Raw genomic sequence first — 22,511 nt, forward strand, 5'->3', positions numbered from 1 at the left:
CGCTTCCTTCCAACTCCTAGGCCTTTCCTATCCCATCGTCGTCATAAGACCTATCTGTGTCGGTGCGACGTAAAGCCCCTAGCAATATATATATATATATATATATATATATATATATATATATTCCTGACTCATTTCTTCGATATGCTGTGATGGAAGCTTATTTCAAATACAGGGGCACCTGTTCTCATCCTTTGAACAATTGTATCTAATTATGGCCAAATAATTACCGTACTTACAATTGCTACAAACCGCACAAGATTACATCATCACAAACATCGTACTAAGAGGAATTTAATTAGTTTTGTACAATAAAACTTACCTTTCCACGGGGATCAGTGATGAGTTCTGTTGTATGCAGATCATCCGAATTTAGGCTGGCTGAGCAGGGATCCCTGTACCGTGATGGACATGCACAGAGAGGCTGAGTGAAGTTGAGCCGTACGTACACGGCATTGCATACCTGAAACGTTCATGCAACACACTCTTAAGTTTAAACATTAAATTGTTTGCAACTTCTCTGTGTGAGTGCAAGTGAGTGTTCAGACGGTTGAAATTAATGAGGATATTTCCCTTTCTGGTCATGTGCTGTTCACAAATCTGAATGTTTCATGCTTCTCACTAACAAACCAACTTCACCATAGAGTTTTCATTTCTTTCTAAATTTTGCAAATTTTCAAATTTTATTTACTTCAAGCGTGGTGCATGTCAAAGGATTCCAGGTTTAAATGCAGAAGAGAAATTAAGGGCTTTCATCGTAGTATGTTATGCGTTATTCTTTGTAAGGCAAGAACATACGAATAGATACAAAGTTTTTGCTAATTTACTTACTTTTAAGATTTTTTGCTGTTGTATAACTATATAAACCACGGAAAACTGAAATTAGAACGAACAGAAGTAAAGCAACTGAAAAAATAAGGAAAGCTGTAAGACAGGACTGTCGCTTTAATCTTACTTAGTCAATATGCACTTACGAGACAATAGCAGTGATGAAAACAGAACCAGATGTCTTCAAGCACTACTGATCTGCATTTAGGGCAGTCGCCCAGGTGGCAGATTCCTATCTGTTGTTTTCCTAGCCGTTTCTTAAATGATTGCAAAGGAATTGGAAATGTATTGAACATCTCCCTCACCGAGCTCGATAGCTGCAGTCGCTTAAGTGCGGGCAGTATCCAGTAATCGGGAGATAGTGGGTTCGAGCCCCACTGTCGGCAGCCCTGAAGATGGTTTTCCGTGGTTTACCATTTTCACACCAGGCAAATGCCGGGGCTGTACCTTAATTAAGGCCACGGCCGATACCTTCCAATTCCTAGGCCTTTCCTATCCCGTCGTCGCCGTAAGACCTATCTGTGTCGGTGCGACGTAAAAAAAATCTCCCTTGGTAAGTTATTCCAATCCCTAACTCCACTTCCTATAAACGAATGAAAATGAAAACCTACTACCTGTTTTCCAGTCATTGACCGGGTCAGGGATGTAATGAATGAAACATATATAGGCTGTTATTACAGTGGGGTCGCCACTCCCAAGGTGATTTATTAATTAGTGATAAATGCTATGAAATGATAATGGAGAGTGTTGCTGGAATGAAAGATGCCAGGGAAAACCGGAGTACCCGGAGAAAAACCTGTCCCACCTCCACTTTGTCCAGCACAAATCTCACATGGAGTGACCGCGATTTGAACCACGGTATCCAGCAGTGAGAGGCCGACGCGCTGCCGTCTGAGCAACGGAGGCTCTGCTCTATAAACGAATATTTACCCCAATTTGTCCTCTTGAATTCCAACTTTATCTTCATACAGTGATCCTTCCTACTTTTAAAGACACCACTCAAACTTATTCGTCTACTGATGCCCTCCCACGCCACCTCTCCACTGACAACTCGGAATATACTACTTAGACGAGCAGCTCGTCTCCCTTCTCCCAAGTCTTCCCAGCCCAAACTTTGCAACATTTTTGTAATGATACTCTTTTGTCGGAAATCGCCCAGAACATATCGAGCTGCTTTTCTTTGGATGTTTTCCAGTCCTTGAATCAACTAATCCTGGTGAGGGTCCCATACACTGGAACCATACTCTAGTTGGGGTCTTACCAGAGACTTATATACCCTCTTCTTTACCTCCTTACTACAACCCCTAAATACCCTCATAACCATGTACAGAGATCTGTACCCTTTATTTACAATCATATTGATGTGATTACCCCAATGAAGCTCTTTCCTTATATCAACACCTAAGTACTTACAGTGGTCCCCAAAATGAACTTTCAACCCATCAACGCAGGAATTAAAACTGAGAGTACTTTTCATATTTGTGAAACTCACAACCTCACTTTTAACCCTGTTTATCATCATACCATTGCCTACTCTCCAGCTCACATTATCGAGGTCATTTTGCAGTTGCTCACAATCTTGTAACTTATTTATTATTCTGTACAGAATAACATCATCTGCAAAAAGCCTTATCACTGATTCCACTTCTTTACACATAGGTAAGGTAAGGGTGTATTCTGCCCGAAGGCAGGTCCGAACCTCCGCAGCGGTGTGCCTGAGCCGGAGTTTACATACAGTAGGGTGGCCAGTTCCTTTCCGCTCCTCCATTCCCTTACCCCCACCAACAGCGCGTGGCAACCCATCCAAATCTTCACCACGCCCAATGTTGCTGAACTTCGGAGATCTCACCGGATCCGGTGTTTCAACACGGCTACGGCCGTTGGCTTTACACATAAATATATAAGAAAACATGAATGTCCAATAATTCTGCCTTGAGGAATTCTCTTAATTATTACAGGGACAGATATAGCTTCGCCTACTCTAATTCTCTGAGTTCTGTTTTCTAGAAACATAGCCACCCATTCAGTCACTCTTTTGTCAAGTCCAATCGCACTCATTTTTGCCAGTAGGCCACCATCATCTACCCTACCAAATGCCTTAGATTGGTCAATAATACCTTCCTTTCTATCACATTTATTTTTAGCTATGACAAAAACAGCTTCGTGATCACTAATACCATCTGTTACTTCAGTTTCTCTATATAGCTTATCTGATTTTTCTAGCACCCCATCCGGAATATTCTTCCCTCTAGTTGGTTCCATCACTTTCTGTATCAGCTGTCCTTCCCATATTAACTTATTTGTCATTTGTTGGTCATGCTTCTTGTCGTTCGCATTACCTTCCCAATTGACATTTGATACATTGAGATCACCTGCTACTATCCCATTCCTTTCCTTATAGTTTCCCACATAGGCTAGCTGATTATCTTATTAAATAATTCTGAATCAGCGTCAGCTCAACACTTTCCAGATCCGTACACTCCAAAGACATCAAGTTGCCTATTATCTTTTGAAATACGCCTTACACCTAGAATTTCATGTTTGTCATCTTTAGCTTACGAATTCTTCTTTTACCAGAATGAACACTCCCCCTCCTACCATTCGAATATGTACCGGTGCGTTGCGGTCATGAGCACGAGATGAAATGAAATGGCATATTGCTTTTAGTGCCGGGAGTGTCCGAGGACATGTTCGACTCGCCAGGTGCAGGTCTTTATGATTTGACACCCGTAGGCGACCTGCACGTCGTGATGTGGATGAAATGATAATGAAGGCGACACATACACCTAGCCCCCTTGTCAGCGAAATTAACCAATGGTGGTTAAAATTCCCGACCCTGCCGGGAATCGAACCCGGGACCCCTGTGACCAAAGGCCAGCATTTAGCCATGAAGTCGGACAGCACGAGATGGCGACGGTCGAGTGACCAGCGTTCAAGCTCCGTAATCGCTGGATCACTGGATCGAGTCCCGCTCATTGCTTTTGTGTTTTTCAATACTGGTCATATTCTTTCATATATATTGCAGGTCAAAGCGTCCATGTGCAAAACAGTTCCGGGTACGTTACCCGATTTCACTGTCAGGTATGACGGATTTCGCAAATCACGACAGGCATACAATTTCAGAAAAAAATATGCATTTGGTCGTTTACTTGTTGATAGTTATATTTTTTTTGTCCGCCTCTGTGGTGGAGTGGTGGTGTGAATAACTGCCACCCCCGGGGGGCCCGCGTTGGATTCCCGACTCTGCCACGAAATTTGAAAAGTGGTATGAGGGCTGGAAAGGGGTCCATTCAGCCTCGGGTGGTCAACCTAGTAGAGGAGGGGGAGGGGGGTTCTATTCTATTTCCTCCTCAGCCATCCTCAAAGTGGTTTTCCGTGGTTTCCCACGTCCCCTCCAGGCAAATGCCGGGATGGTACCTAACTTACAGCCACGGCCGCTTCCTTCCCTCGTCCTTGCCTATCCCTTCCAATCTTCCCATCCTTCCTCAAGGCCCCTGTTCAGCAAAGCAGGTGAGGCCGTCTGGGCAAGGTACTGGTTATCCTTCCCAGTTTCATTCCCGGCCCACAGTCTCGGGCTCCAGGACACTGACCTTGAGGTGGTAGAGGGAGGATCTTTGGCTGAGTCCGAGGGAAAAGCCAACCCTGTAGGGTAATCAGATTAAGAAAGAAAGAAAGGCCAAGTTCATGCAAATACGCCTTTTCTTCACTATTTGCCTTTGAATTGTAATATATATGAACGAATATGACAAGTGTTGAGAAACAAAACAACAAGCGGGACTCGAACCAGCGATTAAAACCACTCGACCATCGCCGTTTCGTGCTCATAATCGCATCGCACTGGTACATATTCGACGCGAAAACTTCTCGTGCGATTTTCTCGACAACGCCTTAGTAGTACGCGTTACGACTTGCACATTATCTTGTCCTTATGGACTACTAAATGTGTACAACGTTTGAAGATACTCCGTGATCCGAACGTCGTGGCCTCCCCTTGTAAGCGTATTGTACAATCGCGATCACAAGAATTCCGGGTGGAAGAGGAAACAGGTAACGTTTGGGCAAAGATTTTGGCCAAGCCTGAGGATGAAGGAGAAGTAACCAAGGCTACGTCACATGTATTCGTCTTGCAGGAGCTGTGGCTTGCCACGTTGCGTACTTAAAGGCCACTCCCAAACCCATTTTTTTTTCAGGGACTGATTAAGATGTTTCTGTGGTTAAACATTCTGCCTATACTAGTTTTTCCTAATAAAATAAAACAATTAATTATCTGTAATTTAATTGCGATGAAGTGTACACGATGTAATCCCACTCCAGTTTATGGCATTTAATTGTTTGATCAGCGCTGACAATAACTTCACAGGAACGGTTTTCCAAACAAACGCCCTTGCCCCTCTGATAATCATAATTACGTAATGCCATGTTATTTTTACTTTGGTTTTTCAGGATAAAAATTGTTACTATTATTATTATTATTATTATTAGTAGTAGTAGTAGTAGTAGTAGTAGTAGTAGTAGTAGTAGTAGTAGTAGTAGTAGTAGTAGTAGTAGTAGTAGTAGTAGTAGTAGTATTTAACAGGGTCTATATTGACGAAAATAAGGATCATTCTTTCTTACAGTGGTTGAGCGCGCTGCCATTTGATAATGAAGTCATAATCTTTTTTTTTTTTTTTCAAGTTGCTTTACGTCGCACCGACCCAGATAGGTCTTATGGCGACGATGGGACAGGAAAGGGCTAGGAATGGGAAGGAAGCGGCCGTGGCCTTAATTAGGGTACAGCCCCACCATTTTCCTGGTGTGAAAATGGGAAACCATGGAAAACCATCTTCAGGGCTGCCGACAGCGGGGTTCGAACCCACTATCTCCCGAATACTGGATATTGGCCGCACTTACGCGACTGCAGCTATCGAGCTCGGTCCTGAAATGAATATTTTTGGCCACGAGATACTAAAGATTTCGAGTGTACCTGTATTCAGTCTGTGCTTATTAAATTTGCGTCTATATTTCCTTCGCTTGTTGTACTTTGTAGATAATGCAAAGTATATTAGATAATGATTGTGGTATTAGTTTGATATTTAAACCCATTTTTAGATGGCATTCATGTTTTGGAATATTTAAAAGAATTTAATAAATTTTTGCAGAAATTTATACCACAAATGCCACGGAAACCGTCTGATGCATGGCAGTTCTTTGAAATTACTGTTGATTAAAATCAGCAAAATGCAAATTTTGCGGCCGCATTTACGCGACGTATGGTGGTGTATCAAAGTTGTGGGATCATATCAAAGAGGCATCACAAGGATGAAAACCGAGCTCGATAGCTGCAGTCGCTTAAGTGCGGCCAGTATCCAGTATTCGGGAGATAGTAGGTTCGAACCCCACTGTCGGCAGCCCTGAAAATGGTTTTCTGTGGTTTCCCATTTTCACACCAGGCAAATGCTGGGGCTGTACCTTAATTAAGGCCACGGCCGCTTCCTTCCCACTCCTAGCCCTTTCCTGTCCCATCGTCGCCGTAAGACCTATCTGTGTCGGTGCGACGTAAAACAACTAGCAAAGAAAAAGGATGAAATGAGCAGGTCGGCTTCGCCAGCAGAAAACAACATTGCCGTACTGTATTACGCAAAACAGTTATGTTGTGAGAAATGGGCATTGAATAGACGGGTGAAATGCCTTTACGTTGTCATACCAATAACGTGTTTAAACGTGCCGCTACAGTACAGTCACTCGGTACAACCGGGTGATGACGTCACAACAACCGCCCCGTCCCCACTACTAGTTATTACTCCCGAGCCATGCACCACCAGTAGTGTACAGTAGAACGCTCTTTCAATAGTCTGCGAAGGATCAAGACGTGGCTGTGAAGAACTCTGTGAGAGGATCGGTTACAGTAAATGGATTGGCTTGACGATTGTAACGTAAGAAAATTTGTGTTTGACAATTACTATTACTTTATTTGAACAACGTTTGAAAAATTTGCCATGAACCAAAGAAAATAACTTGTTCAGTAATTATTTAATTAGCAATACAAATAATTCTAGTTTATTCTCTCTCTCTCTCTCTCTCTCTCTCCCCCTCTCTCTCTCTCTCGCTGTAAGCTCTATAACATTTTAAGCTTCCCCCCACCCCCACCCCCACCCGCCACCCCCCAGTTCGGAAGCTGGTGACGCCCTTGCATATTATACTACCATCTTGGGATAATCATCATCATCATCATCATCATCTGTTTACCCTCCAGGTTCGGTTTTTCCCTCGGACTTAGCGAGGGATCCCACCTCTACCGCCTCAAGGGCAGTGTCCTGGAGCTTCAGACTCTTGGTCGGGGGGATACAACTGGGGAGTATGACCACTACCTCGCCCAGGCGGCCTCACCTTCTATGCTGAACAGGGGCCTTGTGGAGGGATGGGAAGATTGGAAGGGATAGGCAAGGAAGAGGGAAGGAAGCGGCCGTGGCCTTAAGTTAGGAACCATCCCGGCATTCGCCTGGAGGAGAAGTGGGAAACCACGGAAAACCACTTCGAGGATGGCTGAGGTGGGAATCGAACCCACCTCTACTCAGTTGACCTCCCGAGGCTGAGTGGACTCCGTTCCAGCCCTCGTACCACTTTTCAAATTTCGTGGCAGAGCCGGGAATCGAACCCGGGCCTCCGGGGGTGGCAGCTAATCACGCTAACCACTACACCACAGAGGCGGACTCTTGGGATAATACACATCCTTAATACTTGAAATTATCTGCTCGTGGAAGTACACTTCACCAGAATATATTAACATATCTCAGTAATGAAATTCCATTAAAATACCTTTAAGGATTGAAAATGGGGCTTGATAACGACGATGTGCATGTCCTCGATATAACATGTATGCGCGAAACGATACCATGTCCCAACTACGTCTGGTAACTTTCCTTTTCACTGGTCCTTGTTGATATTAGTGACAAACCACACATTATCAAACATCGACATTGGCCTTCATATTACCGAGCGAGTGGCTTCGTGGTTTGGTCACGTAGCTGTCATCTTGCATTCGGTAAATGGTGGGTTCGAACCCCACAATCGGCAGCTCTGAAGAAAGTTTTCCGTGGTTTCTAATTTGAACACTAGCAAATGCTGGGGCTGTACCTTACTGAGGTCACGGTTGCTTGCTTCCTTCCTGCTCCTTGTCGTTTCCTATTCCATCGTCGACATAAGACCTACCTGTGTCGGTGCGACGGAATGCAAGTTGTAAAATTGCGACCTTTATATCATAGACATAACCTAACTCCGCATATTGCCGAAAAACAGAACGGCTCTTTTTCCTTCCTGGCGGTACTACGGTCCTCATTCACAAAGCTGTTTGACATGTCCTTAAAGGAAGAAATCGAGAAATGTGGGACCAGGTGATATTTCCGGTATTTTGACTTCATTTTGCTTTCGTGAGATAGAGTGGCATGCGGATTTGTTTACATTTACAGCCAGTGTAAGCAACATGCGAACTTATGTACAATTGCAGCCAGTACAAGCGGCTACTCTACTGTATTAACATAATACCGATTCACCATCGAAGACTCTTTAAGTGACATGGTTGATTGAAATTAATATTGATACGCACATATTTTGAATTTTCGAAAAAGTTCAAACGCTATAGAAATATGGTTAGTGGTATGTATATATATATGACCAACCACAATCAGGCAATTATCCAGTGGAGCTTTGTTTAAAAATACAAAGTTTCAGATCAATACACTGAACCTTTGATTTAAAAGCACCTGAGTGTTACTTAGGTATATAGCATTTACTTCGTATGCCAGTTTCCTATAAAGAAAGAATATTTAATCATTGTAATAATGTTGCAGCTTAGTATCTTCTTTGATTATGCTAGGCAATGGTAGGAAAGTCAAGTCGATTTTCGATCATGTGTGGGTTGTCGCTTTACATCAACAAGGACTATTAAAGGAGGAAGTTACTATATTTCTTTTTTCTCATGTGTACATGTTGTGTCGAGGACATGCAGAGCGCCGTTATCAGCTCCATTTGCTGTCCAAAGTAACATTTATCATTAATGCATTTAATATTGTTTTAAAAGTTATAATAATTTGCTGTTATTAGTACGAAGTTTGAATTCACTTCATTGGTGCAAAATTATTGGCTTCTGGACCCGAAAGAGTCCTATCATATACTGTGAAAATGCCAAGAAAATAGGTTGATTTGTTTGATACCGGCCTTTCAACAACTATCCTACACATTAGAAGAGCTTTGACAGTTCTCTCATTCCGAACCCCAGTTTCACTCACATTCAATTCGTGTAGATGTAAATACCATCTATTCACTATTTTGCAATCTTCACTATACTTACAATTCTTTCGTCATCGGGAGGATGTATAACATGACCACAATGACCATATCAGCTTACCTGTTGAACGGCACACTCCGGAAGTAGATAGATGTGCTGATTGTGAGGGTAGTAGTGATATTTAGTGGGCTTAGTGAGACCTGTTGCCACCGGCAGCTTCACCCCTTCCTGCAAAGATAGGAAGCAGTTCGTTAAGTAAGTACGTTTGAATCATAAGACGTAGGCCTAAATCAGTAATACATTGCCGGACAAAAAAAAAAAAAAGCATCCAGAAGGGAAATAGGAAACGAAATGAAACTTCACGATCCGAGAGGGTATGCGATGTCGTTTCAGTGATTACAAATGAAAACCTACCACCTGTTTTCCAGTCAATGACCGGGTCAGGGATGTAATGAATGAAGCAGATATAGGCTATTAGTACGATGGGGTCGCCACTCCCAAAGTGATTTAGTAATGACTGATAGATGCTATGGAATGAGAATGGAGAGTGTTGCTGGAATGAAAGATGACAGGGAAAACCGGAGTACCCGGAGAAAAACCTGTCCCGCCTCCGCTTTGTCCAGCACAAATCTCACATGGAGTGACCGGGATTTGAACCACGGTATCCAGCGGTGAGAGGCCGACGCGCTGCCGTCTGAGCCACGGAGGCTCTAGTGATTACAAAATTGAGTTAAATTTAAAAAGAACTTGGCAGTACGAGCCCATTTATCAGTATGACGTTGCACCTCCTCTGGTCTGGATGTACGCAATGATTCTGTTGGAAATGTTGTAATAAATCCGTTGTATCCTCTTCTGAGACAAGCTGGCCCACAACTGTTGTAACTGGTCTTTGATATCCTGGTCACTGGCACTGGGACGGAGTTGACGTCCGAGCTGGACCCACACATGTTCTACCGGGGACAGATCTGGGTTTCACGCCCCGTGGTTGGGGGGCGCAGATGAAGAATACACCCATGGTATCCCCTGTTTGTCATAAGATGCGACTAAAAGGGGGCGACCAAATGATGCTGGATTTTGAACCATGAGATTACCTGTGATCAGTACCATCACGCGGGGAACACTATGGGTTGACTTTACTTGCGGTTAGTATCATCGGAGGTGGATCAGTATAGGTCTACAGTACCCATGATTGGTACACAATGAGTTTACGTTACCTGTGATTAGTACCACTATCTGAGGAACACCATGGACCTGTTACTAGTACCATTATGTCAGGAACACCGCTACATGAGCGAAACCGTGAGTCTACGTTGCTTATGATCATTACCACTACAGTATGTGAGGAACACCGTGCGTCTTGTGTTATCAATGAGTGTTGTTATGTGAGGATCACCATAGGTCTGCGTTACCTATGCTCAGTACCACTATGTGAGGAACACTGTGAGTCTACGTTACTTGGGAATAGTACCGCTACATGAGGAACATCATGGTTCTACTTTACCAGCGATTGGTACAATTATGAGGGTCCGGTGACGTGGATTTAAGGCCCCTTTAGACAACAAGCATCATTGACTTAGGATTTTACTTTGGAAGCAGTACTTTGTCAAGTTTATACCATTGTTTTAAGTTATTTTATGAGAAAGTGGGGCATTGCGGGTCGGATCCATTGATTATTTTACGTTCATAATGATTGTTCATCGTCGTCTTGTTGAATTCTAGTCAGTGGATGGATTTTGGAATTATTTTAATTTTCTGTATTGTGAGTTGGATCCGCTGATTATTTTAAATTCATATTCAGTCATTCTTCTTCATCATGTTTTGAATTCTGGTCATTGGGTGAATTTTGGAATTTTACTTGTCATTACATTTCGTCTCATCTCGTACCGTTAGGGGCCGATGACCTAGATATTAGGCCCCTTTAAACAACAAGCATCATAGTATCATCATCATCATATCTGGGGATCTTGTTGGCCACGGGAGTAGCTCAACATTACGCACACAGTTCATGACAGACACGTGCCGTGTGTGGACAAGCATTGTCGTGTTGAAAAATGGCACCATGATACAGTCTCATGAGAGGTAACACATGAGGACGCGAGATGTTCGTGACATACCGATGTGCCGTCTGAGTTCCTTCAAACACTACTAGCCGTGATTTGAAGTTAAACCCGATGGCTCCCCACGCCATGACGCCAGGAGTAACCCCGCTGTGCCTCTCCAAATAAATTGGAAGAATGCGACCTCTTCCCAGGTCGCTACCGTACTCGCAGACGATGGTCATCCGGGGTAGTGCAGAGCCGCTATTAATCGCTGAACACAATGCGACGCCATTCATCAGCAGTCCATGCTTCTCGGTCACGGCACCACTCCAAACGCAGCCGTTTGTGTTGTGGCCTTAACGGCAGTCTACACATGGGGTGGTACTTCCCTTGTCCGGCTGTTGCTAGTCTCCGACCAATGGTGCGGGATGATACAGAATGTTGCAGGGAATCCATTACTTGCCAGCCGAGAACAAGTAATGGATTCCCTGCAACATTCTGTGTCTAAAACAACAATCACCACCACTCTTGGATGGCAGGGGCAGATGTAAAGGAGTTACGTGCTTGGTGCACAATACGACGATCCTCTTTTGTGGTGGTCAGATGTGGTCAACCGGAAACTTGACGACGAGTATGCCTGCCCTCACGTTCACATGCAGCCCATCATTGGGCTCTGTCACATCCGAATGACCCACAAATCTGGATATTGCACGATTCAACCAGCCGGCCAAATGGAGTCCCCATTTCAAACTCGATCAGGTGCTGATAATGCTGTCTCACAGGAGTACGTGGCATCTCCATGTCCTTCACAGTGATCACTCAACATATGACGCTGTTCACTCCTCTTATATACCCTACCAGACCTACTAAACACGAACAAAACGTATGCACGCTGGTTGCCGTTCTACCTGTAACAGAGAATTGCAACTCTAATCATGTGCATACCCGCCGATGATGTGAACGTGTACGAAGTTACATTGACAACCGACCATTTCTTTTGGATGCTTCAATTTTTTTGTCAGGCAATGTAATTACCGATACCAAGATTGTAATATGTACATTTACTTCTGAAATTATATGCGAAAAGTATAACGTATATACTCCCTTCAGAAGTACATTTGGATCATCCAAGTCCAACATGTGGCCATTATTCTAATAGGCTATCATTTTCCAAAAATTGCCATACGTATGGAGGAGAATTGGTAATAACAAAAATAACACAAAATAATAGTTGATACTGAAAGGAGATGGGCTTTGTATTCAGGACTGTGAATATGTTGATCGTATACAAAGAATAATATCTGCTGGAAACTACTTTGGTATGTTTTGTAGTGTGAGAAGGGACCTGCTATTTACACTCCCTAATTGATGGAACGATATTGAGTACCGTTGACTTGCCGGCACGCCACGCGTCCCGCTCAGGCTGGGTGCCAGCCAAGTGGCACGCTCCTTGCACCAGATGATGCGAGTCACGTTTCTGATGCATATCGCCTTCAAGCTTGCAGTGACAATGCATTTATCAAGAGCTGTTCTCAATTTTTATTGGCTCAGAAGCTATACCTCGCATAAAGATATAATAGCTTAACATGGCAGACATGACTTGCTTGTGTGCTAGAAATTAAAAACTTTATTTTTAACACGCTAAAACATGTAGTGAATACATTTTTAGGTATAAAATCAGTAATGTTAAGAGACGATAATCGAGAATGCTAAATAAGTATTCTTGAGTGGGTTACATATCATATAACCACTTGCATTGCTCAAAAAGTAAAAAACACATCTTGTTACAAATACGAAGAAGACTGAATTTCGGAGCCCGAAACTGGAAGAAACAAAGAAAGAAAGAAAGAAAGAAAGAAAGAAAGAAAGAAAGAAAGAAAGAAGGAAGGAAGGAAGGAAGGAAGGAAAGAAAGATCAGTGCAAATGCATCATTGTAGCGCTTAGAATTTATTCCAGATTTTAAAATATATTTCCGAAGCATTTAAAAGAATCTGTAGAAATTTGTTCTTTGATGCCAATTCTGTGAAATGTATTATACGCAATGAAACTCGTGGAAGACTGCGTGGTGCAGAGTCCTGATAGTTTACCTTCAAACTTTTTTTTTTTTTTTTTTTTTTTTTTTTTTTTTTTTTTTATCTTGGACTAAATCTAGTGTTAGATTTCCAAGTACGAAATTTACTAATTGGAAGAATATCATACTTCCGAAAGTCAGTGTACTGAACACAACCAGAAATTTAGTACGATGCTGAGGGTTTTAGATATGAATATTGGCGCAGTTAGTTGGGATTTAAGTGTGCTTTAATATGGTGGTAGTTTTACTGGCTCGTTAAGGACTCCATTTGCTATGCGATATTCAAACTCTGGCGTCTCTTAAAATGGATAGCAGGTGAATATTAGTATAACAGCGTGTGGCCAAGTTTTCGTGAACCATCATAGTTCTTGCTGCTTAACGCTGACTGAAAGGTCTCATCCTAATATTGCAAGTTTCTTCAGCTTATTTCCAATTCAGTCACTACTGATCTGCATTTTGGGCAGTCGCCCAGGTGGCAGATTCCCTATCTGTTGTTTTCCTAGCGTTTTCTTAAATGATTGCAAAGAAATTGGGAATTTAATGAACATCTCCCTTGGTATATTATTCCAATCTCTAACTCCACTTCCTATAGACTAATATTTGCCCCAATTTGTCCTCTTGAATTCTAACTTTATCTTCATATTGTGATCTTTCCTACTTTTAAAGACACCACTCAAACTTATTCGTCTACTGATGTCATTCCATGCCATCTACAATATTGAAGGTGCCCGATATATCCACCACCGCGTTCTGTAAATAGCTACTGACAACCAAAAGCTGATTGCGTTTTTCCAGATAATCTTTAATGTTTTATTAGGATCTTTATTGAACTCAAGGGGCAAAAGATCCACATGGGTCGACGCCCCGAACAAATAGCATAATATATGTCATGTTGGATGTCCCGTTACACTTGAGTGACAAAGATCGTTTCTACATATGTTTGTTGCGGGTTTTCACAGGGTTTGTACCTACATGGGAGATGGATAATTACAGTTTGATAAAAATGAGAATATTTAATGCCAGGAACATACAGTTCTGTTTTGAGCTACTATACAAACAGACTGTCAATAAACAAAATAGAAATATATCGCTACTTCCAAAATATAAATGTAGCGTGAAAGACATGCTGTTCAGTTATTATCTGTCAATATATGTTGCATTATTTTGGAAATGTAATTGTTACCATGTTTAACGCCTTCCGTCAAAATACACTGGCAGAAATGAGAAGTGTAACTCCCAGAAGCATTGCTTGTACATTCATCAAATTGTAAAGAGGATGTGCGTCACAATAAGTATTGGATGATTTGCAACCATGGTACACAATCAATTTCAGTTTGCAGAATCAACTGCGCAGGTCAGATATTCTCGGGTATTCGTATTGAAAAGGAATGAAAAAGTCTCTGAATGTCATCTTGAGGATTTCTTACCATCCTGTGAGTTGCTAAAGATTTCTGTCTGGGGTTTGGTATGACGGTATACACCTTCCATTACATCCCAAACATGCTTCTCCTTATCCTCCTCTTCTTCCTGACCTTTGGCGTAGATTTGGCCCAGTTGTATGGCGGAATACCCTTCCTAACGCCAACTCTATGTGGAGTAATGTATTCACTATTGAGTGTTCCTTGTTGTGGTCGTTTGTAGTGTTATGTGTTGTGCGTAGACGAAGAGTTGTGTATTAAGACGAACACAAAAAAGTAGTTTCCCAGCCAGATTAATTAACCATATGCTGTTACAATTCCCGGCTTGACCGCAGGCTGATCAGTCTAGGATCCGTGCATTCCTCATGGCGACTCTTGTGATTTGCACTGTAGGTTCCTGCATTATATTCCTGGAATATGCTGTATCCTAATAATAATAATAATAATAATAATAATAATATGTTATTGGCTTTACGTCCTACTAACTACTTTTGCGGTTTTTGGAGAGGCCGAGGTGGCGGAATTTAGTCCCGCAGGAGTTCTTTTACGTGCCAGTAAATCTACCTACATGAGGCTAACGTATTTGAGCACCTTCAAATACTACAGGACTGAGCCAAGATCGAACCTGCCATGTTGGGATTAGAAGGCCAGCCCTCAATCTTCTGAGTCACTCAGCCCGGCATGCCGTATCCTGGTCATTAAGAGTATGATGATGAGGTTTACTATCGTGCTATATGATGGCGGGCATTCACGATTTCTTGAATAACTAACCGTTCATTGTTTTACGAATATGCGCCATTTTCCGGGCCATTCCACAGCTACTTTAGGCAGAGTTATCCAGTGCGAACATCCTTGAGGTTGCTTTTTGTTCGTTTGTTTCTATCAATGTGTTAACAGTGTTGGTACGTGTCGACTTGATGTCGAATATCATAGCTCCCCGTAAACGGACAGCGCAGAAACTTAGTTAATCGTCTCTCCGTCGACAAGTATGGTGAAGGCATCCTGAATCTATGGATGACAAATGCTAGACAAAATATTCATTGGTGATAGTTGACCATAGCAGTGGTTGACCTTAATTTCTAGACTAAGGTCAATGTTGATAAATGTCTTGGCTCAATTTTTGGAACCATCGCTGTATGATTCGCTCATTTACTATGTTAGCTCCAAATGTTCGGTTAATGGTCCTGGCTGCCACCGTTGCGTTTTGGTCAAACAGAAACTTTGCAAAGCAAAAGTAGCCGTGTTTCCGTCCATGTTGTGTGTATCCGCACACACCGCTAACGAGCTAAAATTACTTTGTGTGTACGAGTTCATGCAGGGATATGCGAACTGTACCACCCGATACGCTGATATCATCTGGCGATGTTTAATATGAAAACGACTTTATCACGAAATCCAACACTTCACGTGCAACACTTGAGTTATAATATTGAGGTCAGTGACATTTGAGGGTGTTGAAATGGGAAAACTCCATGTCAGAGGCTTCCATCACGTTAAAGAACTCCTGCGGCACAAAATTCCAACTCCGCAGCGTCTGTTAAGATCTGTAGTAATTGAACGGACGTTTGACAAATGATTCAGTTGTTAGCCGAATAACCTCACTGCATTTGACATACTGTTGTCAGCTATGTCATTTATTAAAGTTAAATTTCTGAAAATATTCCTATCAAACATAAAGTAGCCTACAAAAATCAACGGAACGTCTGTTGGTTTAACTGAAGGAAGTGGAATCTAAGGACTAGAATTTTCGGAGGAATTTACTTCACCGCGTTCTCATTCTATGCAGTTCATTGTATGCGAGGCTAAATACACTGATTTGCAAAAGAAAAAATAATGCGTACCATGAAAACGTCATCGCAGTGTCACATAAGTGAGTACAGGCACAGAGCATAGTAGTAATTTTTTTTTTTTTTTTTGGCTATTTGCTTAACGTCGCACCGACACAGATATGTCTTATGGCGACGATGGGACAGGAAAGGCCTAGGAATGGGAAGGAAGCGGCCGTGGCCTTAATTAAGGTACAGCCCCAGCATTTGCCTGGTGTGAAAATGGGAAACCACGGAAAACCATCTTCAGGGCTGCCGATATTGGGATTCGAACCCACTATCTCCCGGATGCGAGCTCACAGCTGCGCGCCCCTAACCGAACAGCTAACTCGCCCGGTCATAGTAGTATAAATAAAACATCTAAATATTGTACCACAGCAAGCATTTATTGCAGGATGCACTTAGTACGATGTTGGGCCACCCGTAGGTCGGTGATACGGTTGGAGGCATGGAGGCATACAGACGTCGGGTTGTTCTCCTGAGGGAGATTCTGTCACAGCTGGCGCATTTCGTTATATTGCTCCCGGACACAGTCTCTAGCTTTTTCCACCTGACAAGTCTCTCTGACTGTTTCTTTGATCTTCTCCATCTCTTCTCAGCCAACTGATTCCACTGGCCTGTATTCACCTCAACACCTCTTAATACGTACACGTAGTAGCCTGCTACCACCATTGCTGCCACCATCAGAGATACCTGCAAGCAGTATTGTTGTCACTCTTCGCGCTTGCCGTACGCTCACACTTCAAACGTCCGTACCATCGGCCTTTGGTCGCCCGATACCGATGAACAGCACTCCCCTACTTGCTTAGCACTCACACTCAGTACTACCTCTCACTTTGCTAGCTCGATTACAACTTGAATCTCGGACCTGCCTTCGTAACATCAACATGCTTCCTTGGCCAGCAAGATTTCCAGATCTCTCGTCTATCGAGAATGCTTGGGATCAGGTTGGACGGCAACTTCGGCCAATGACACCTACGGCAGATTTAGACGGTGGGTGAGGGACGCAGACGAAGAATACGCCCATTGTATCCCCTGCCTGTTGTAAGAGGCGGCTAAAAGGGGGCGACCAAGGGATGATTATATTATAACCATGAAACTCCTTATGATTAATACTACCACGCGGGGAACACCATGGGCCACTTTTCCTTGCGCGTAGTACCACTATGTTAGGTACCAAATAGGTTTGTGATTAGTAGCAAACGAGAGCGCGACGACTTTTACAGTACCTGTGATTAGTAGTACTGTTTGAGCGACACCATGGGATGACGGAACACATGGTTCTGGCTTGCTTATGTTTAGTACCCAATATATGAGGAACACCACGGGATAGTACGAGTCCCTGTGGTTAGTACACTTATGTGATGAACACCATAGGTTTGCGTTGCCTGTCAATGGCGTCGCAATGTGCGAAACAGTAGGTCTGTAATACATGTGCGAATTTCATTACCTGTGAGTAGTACCATAATGTGTGGAATACCGCGAGTCTACGCTACTTATGATTAGTACCGCAACATGACAAATACCATGGTTCTACTTTTCTAGCGATAAGTACCATTACGAAGGGCCGATGACTTGGCATTTGGACTCTTTTCGACTACAAGCATAATTGATTCAGTATCGTGCTATAGAAGCAGTCCCTTGGTCAGTAATATTATTGTTTTACGCCAGCTTCTGTGCATGTGAGGCACTGTGGGTCGGTTCCACTGATCGTTTTAAATTCATATCCATCCACCCATTAATTCTTCGTCCTCACGTCTTGAATTGCGGTCAGTGTAGGATTTTGGGTTTTTAATTTGTCATTTCATTTCATTTCGTCTCGTTTCGAACCATTAGGGGCCGATAACCTAGATGTTAGGCCCCTTTAAACAATAAGCATCAATAATCAATCGGTGATTCGTTGAGTCGACGGCCTGTCGTACATAAGTCGAGTCAGATCGGAATATCTTTTTTTTTTTTTTTTGCTAGGGGCTTTACGTCGCACCGACACAGATAGGTCTTATGGCGACGATGGGATAGGAAAGGCCTAGGAGTTGGAAGGAAGCGGCCGTGGCCTTAATTAAGGTACAGCCCCAGCATTTGCCTGGAGTGAAAATGGGAAACCACGGAAAACCATCTTCAGGGCTGCCGATAGTGGGATTCGAACCTACTATCTCCCGGATGCAAGCTCACAGCCGCGCGCCTCTACGCGCACGGCCAACTCGCCCGGTGATCGGAATATCAAGGAGCAATTGAAAATACATACTGTATATGTAATTTAAATGTTTTTATCAAAGTGAAATATGGCGTAGTAGTTCGAGAGATATTTTAAAAACTGGGTCTCAAACATGGTTGCAAATTGTCACCAATATTACTTTTATTGTTTATTAATGATATTTTCCAATCGAAAGGCTTTTGGAAAGTAGCCTCTCCATGTCTCGAAAACCATGATATTCCGGGTCTGTTCGCAAACGGTATCCTTAATTAGTTTCAAGCTAATCGGAGACTATTAATGTCGTACACTGCTGCGTCTCTTAACTTCACTCGCTGGAACTCACATCTCAGTTTAAAGATGCGCTTTAGTTTCGGGTACAAGTAAGTAATTTCGCAGACAAATGCAAAGGTGATTTTTATTTGATTCCTAGTTTCTCTGAGAGGTGTATTTGTGATGTTAGAACAGCTGTATTCCAGTCCATGGTGTGTTCGATTTTACTCTTCCTCCTCGAGATATCATTACATAATAGGAGAAAGTAATTTTGATGACGCAGGTTTCCGTCCGAAGACCTTCTGTACAACTCAAGTATTGGCTATAAGAATTTAAAATTCGAATGTTATTTATCCCTCAGGCGTTCGCCATTGCTGAGACGTATATGGCTCCCACTCCGATAATGCTGTTTAGTGAAAATCCGCGTCTTTCATTTAATTTCACGTAGTTGAACATACATTGCCTGACAAGAACAAAACTGGAGCACCTAGAAGGGGAGGATGAATCGAAATGAAACTTCACGTGTTGAGAGGGTATGTGATGTTATTTTAGTGATTACAAAATCGAGTCAAATTTACAAAGAACTTGACAGTAAGAGCCCACGTATCAACATTTTTTTTACAGTTGGCTTTACGTCGCACCCTGCCTACTTTAGACGAGTAAATATCAGTTGGTAAAGTAAAAGATGTAATATGGGAAAGGCGAAAGGGAAAAAAGAAGCAATTTCAGGTATCAATAATGAATTTTAGAAGTAAGAATAACTTGATCCTAAAAAACATAGTGAAGATGGGGTAGGAAAGGCCTAGGAGGGGGGAAAGAAGCGGCCGTGGCCTTAATTAAGGTACAGCCCCAGCATTTGCCTGGTGTGAAAATGGGAAACCACGGAAAATCATCTTGAGGGCTACCAACGGCGGGGTTCGAACCCACTATCTCCCAGATGCAAGGCGCGGCCAACTCGCCCGGTATATAACAGTATGACGTTGCTCCTGCTCTGGCCTGGATGCACGCACTGATTCGGTTGGGAAGGGTGTCATGAAATCGTTATATCCTCTCCTGAGGCAAGCTGGTTTACAACTTTTGTAACTAGTCCTTGATATCCTCGATACTGGCTCTGGGACGGAGTTGACGTCCGAGCTGGTCCCACACATGTTCTATCAGGGACAGATCTGGGGATTTTTTCGGGGGGGGGGGTCGCAGCCCGCTCCCCCCCCCCCCCCCCCCCCGCGCGTGGCAATCGTTACTATTCTACATTTTCTCTGTATCTGGGGATCTTGCTGGTCACTCCCCATATATATCCTACCAGGCCTGGTAGCAGAGAATTGCAATTCTAATCATTTACATACCCGCCGATGGTGTGTACGTGGTTACATTGACATCCGTCCATTTGTTCTGGGTGCTTCAATTTTTTTGCCAGGCAGTGTATATTTCTACCCCGACACCTTCAGTCTTGGAAGACCGCTTAACACACACTGCCGCGCAATACGCATTTTTTCTCAGGTCCTGGCTCATCTCTCATGTATAGGAAAGTTACCTCGGATATTGCACTCGACTTCTACGTATTTCGCTTCCCTATGGAATATTTTCAATTCATTTTTAGCAGTGTTTGGAAGAATAGTTAAATGTGCATTACCTGTTTTCGCCAGAGTCCTTAAACGATTAAGTATTCCACCCTTTACTTGCTTGTTTTGCAAAGTTTGATCCTGCTACCGGCGCTCTTTAGGCCTATCCCTTACACAGAACAATACAATGTCTGCTGTTCTATTACCTTTCACTCTCACACTCACATTTCTTACTTCCGGAAAATGTTGTTTGTCAATTTCACGTTATCCTTCGCTGTATTGAAGGGAGTGAGAGATTAAAATGCGTGTTAAATTCATGCTAAACTCACTTCGAATTCTTATTTAGATCATATAAAATCATGTCGGTGCCACACGACGAAGGGGATGAAGAAGACGAATCAGTTCAACCGGCTGAACCTGGTTTGTGTCTGCTATACTATACCTATTTGGTTGTCTTCCGCTTAATGGACGGTTATTATCACACGATCTCTTGAAAAGCATCTTAACCGTAAACTGAATAATCAAAGTGTTAAAAGGAGCGCGCAGCTGTGAACTCGCATCCGGGAGATAGTGGTTTCGAACCCCACTGTCGGCAGCCCTGAAGATGGTTTTCCGTGGTTTCCCATTTTCACACCAGGCAAATGCTGAGGCTGTACCTTAATTAAGGCCACGGCCGCTTCCTTCCCATTCCTAGGCTTTTCCTGTCCCATCGTCGCCATAAGATACGACGTAAAGCAACTAGCAAAAAAAAAAAAAGTTAAAGTTGACTATTCTTGTAAAAACAAGTCGTCTAGACTACCGTTATTACTCACGGGAAATTTATTAAATCACTGTCTAATTGAAGAGATTTTCAGGAAGGCTCCTTGACCTGTAAATAAGCTTTTGTAAGTTACGTTCAGTTACGTTCTCGCAGAAATGTGTTGGTGTGGAGGCTATTGAGCGTGACAGCCTGCTTTCTGACATGGCTGTCCTATTAGTTTAGCGCAGTCCCGCTCTCACTGGATGGAAGTGGAGCACTTACGCCGTAGTGTGCGTACAGCGCTGTTAATCTTGCACGACGACTCTCAATGCCCAGTAGCTCCTACTTTATATACACTGTATAGGCTCGGAAATGGTGATGCAGAGAGATTAGAGCGCTCCTGTCCGTCGTTAAACTTACGAGATCAGGATGCTCTCTCTCTTTGACCTTACCTGCCACTTCCCCTGGTCGTTCCTTTATTCTTCCAAGTGTCTTTCAACGTACTGAAATTTACGAAGGCTAGTTCACCTTTGCATTTGTCTTTAGACTTTTATAACCCTTACTTTTCTGTGCTAGGTATTACATCCTTGCTATTTGGGGGCCCCGGACTGTTCGTCTCTCCCTTGAAGCTGATGATTGATTCACTGTTGCTCACATGCGAGTTATTATTTCGGACCAGTGGGGGAAAGGGTTTCGAAAGTGGACAGCAGTCTTGTTTTAAACTATGTGGCTTTTTTCCATTTGATGATTATTTTCTTGACCATTATTACTTTTTATTCAAATTTATTGTCGAAAGATTTTCGTCTCATATTCTCTGTGAAACATGTCGGTACACGTTTATAAAAGTTTCTGATAATGGCCTTAAAACTACATGTAACATAGCCTATTTTACAGTAGTTCCCTATTTATTTTCACGAAAATAGTACGGGTCACAGTGAAAGGCTTTATATCGTAGGATACGAAATATAACTTTCCAATTGTGCGTGGCAAATTCGGTATATTTTGCCTTTCGGAAAGTCATTGTGTTTAATTTCCTAGTTGATTGATTTATTTATTTATGTATTTATTTGTTTATATATTTATTCATTTATTTATTACTGGCGAGTTCAGTTTAATTTCCTAGTTTTTTTTTTTTTTTAGTTCCGTTTGGGCCTGCTATGGACCACGTGGTTCTTATCTCTAGCAGCTTTCTTCTTTGACCAGTACTCCTTCATTCTTGCACTGTGAATGTCTTTTCGCTCCTGAGTCCATTTCACACCTCCTCCCGGACGTACTGTTTTTTCTGTTAGTGACTGGAGAGAGTT

The 22,511-nt window shown here is 42.7% G+C and overlaps 1 protein-coding gene across 1 annotated transcript in view; it reads right to left on the bottom strand.

Moving 5' to 3' along the window:
- Positions 1–22,511, bottom strand: part of dsx-c73A (doublesex cognate 73A) — a 238,307-nt gene that overhangs the window by 22,609 nt on the left and 193,187 nt on the right. The window contains exons 2-3 of the mRNA XM_067138011.2: positions 9,212–9,319; positions 323–463 (exon numbers count right to left, since the gene is read on the bottom strand). Coding sequence (XP_066994112.1) covers positions 323–463; positions 9,212–9,319 — 249 coding nt within the window. The remainder of the gene's footprint in view (positions 1–322; positions 464–9,211; positions 9,320–22,511) is intronic.

The sequence above is a fragment of the Anabrus simplex genome, chromosome 1 (assembly GCF_040414725.1).
Source record: "Anabrus simplex isolate iqAnaSimp1 chromosome 1, ASM4041472v1, whole genome shotgun sequence".
Classification (NCBI taxonomy): Eukaryota; Metazoa; Arthropoda; class Insecta; order Orthoptera; family Tettigoniidae; genus Anabrus; species Anabrus simplex.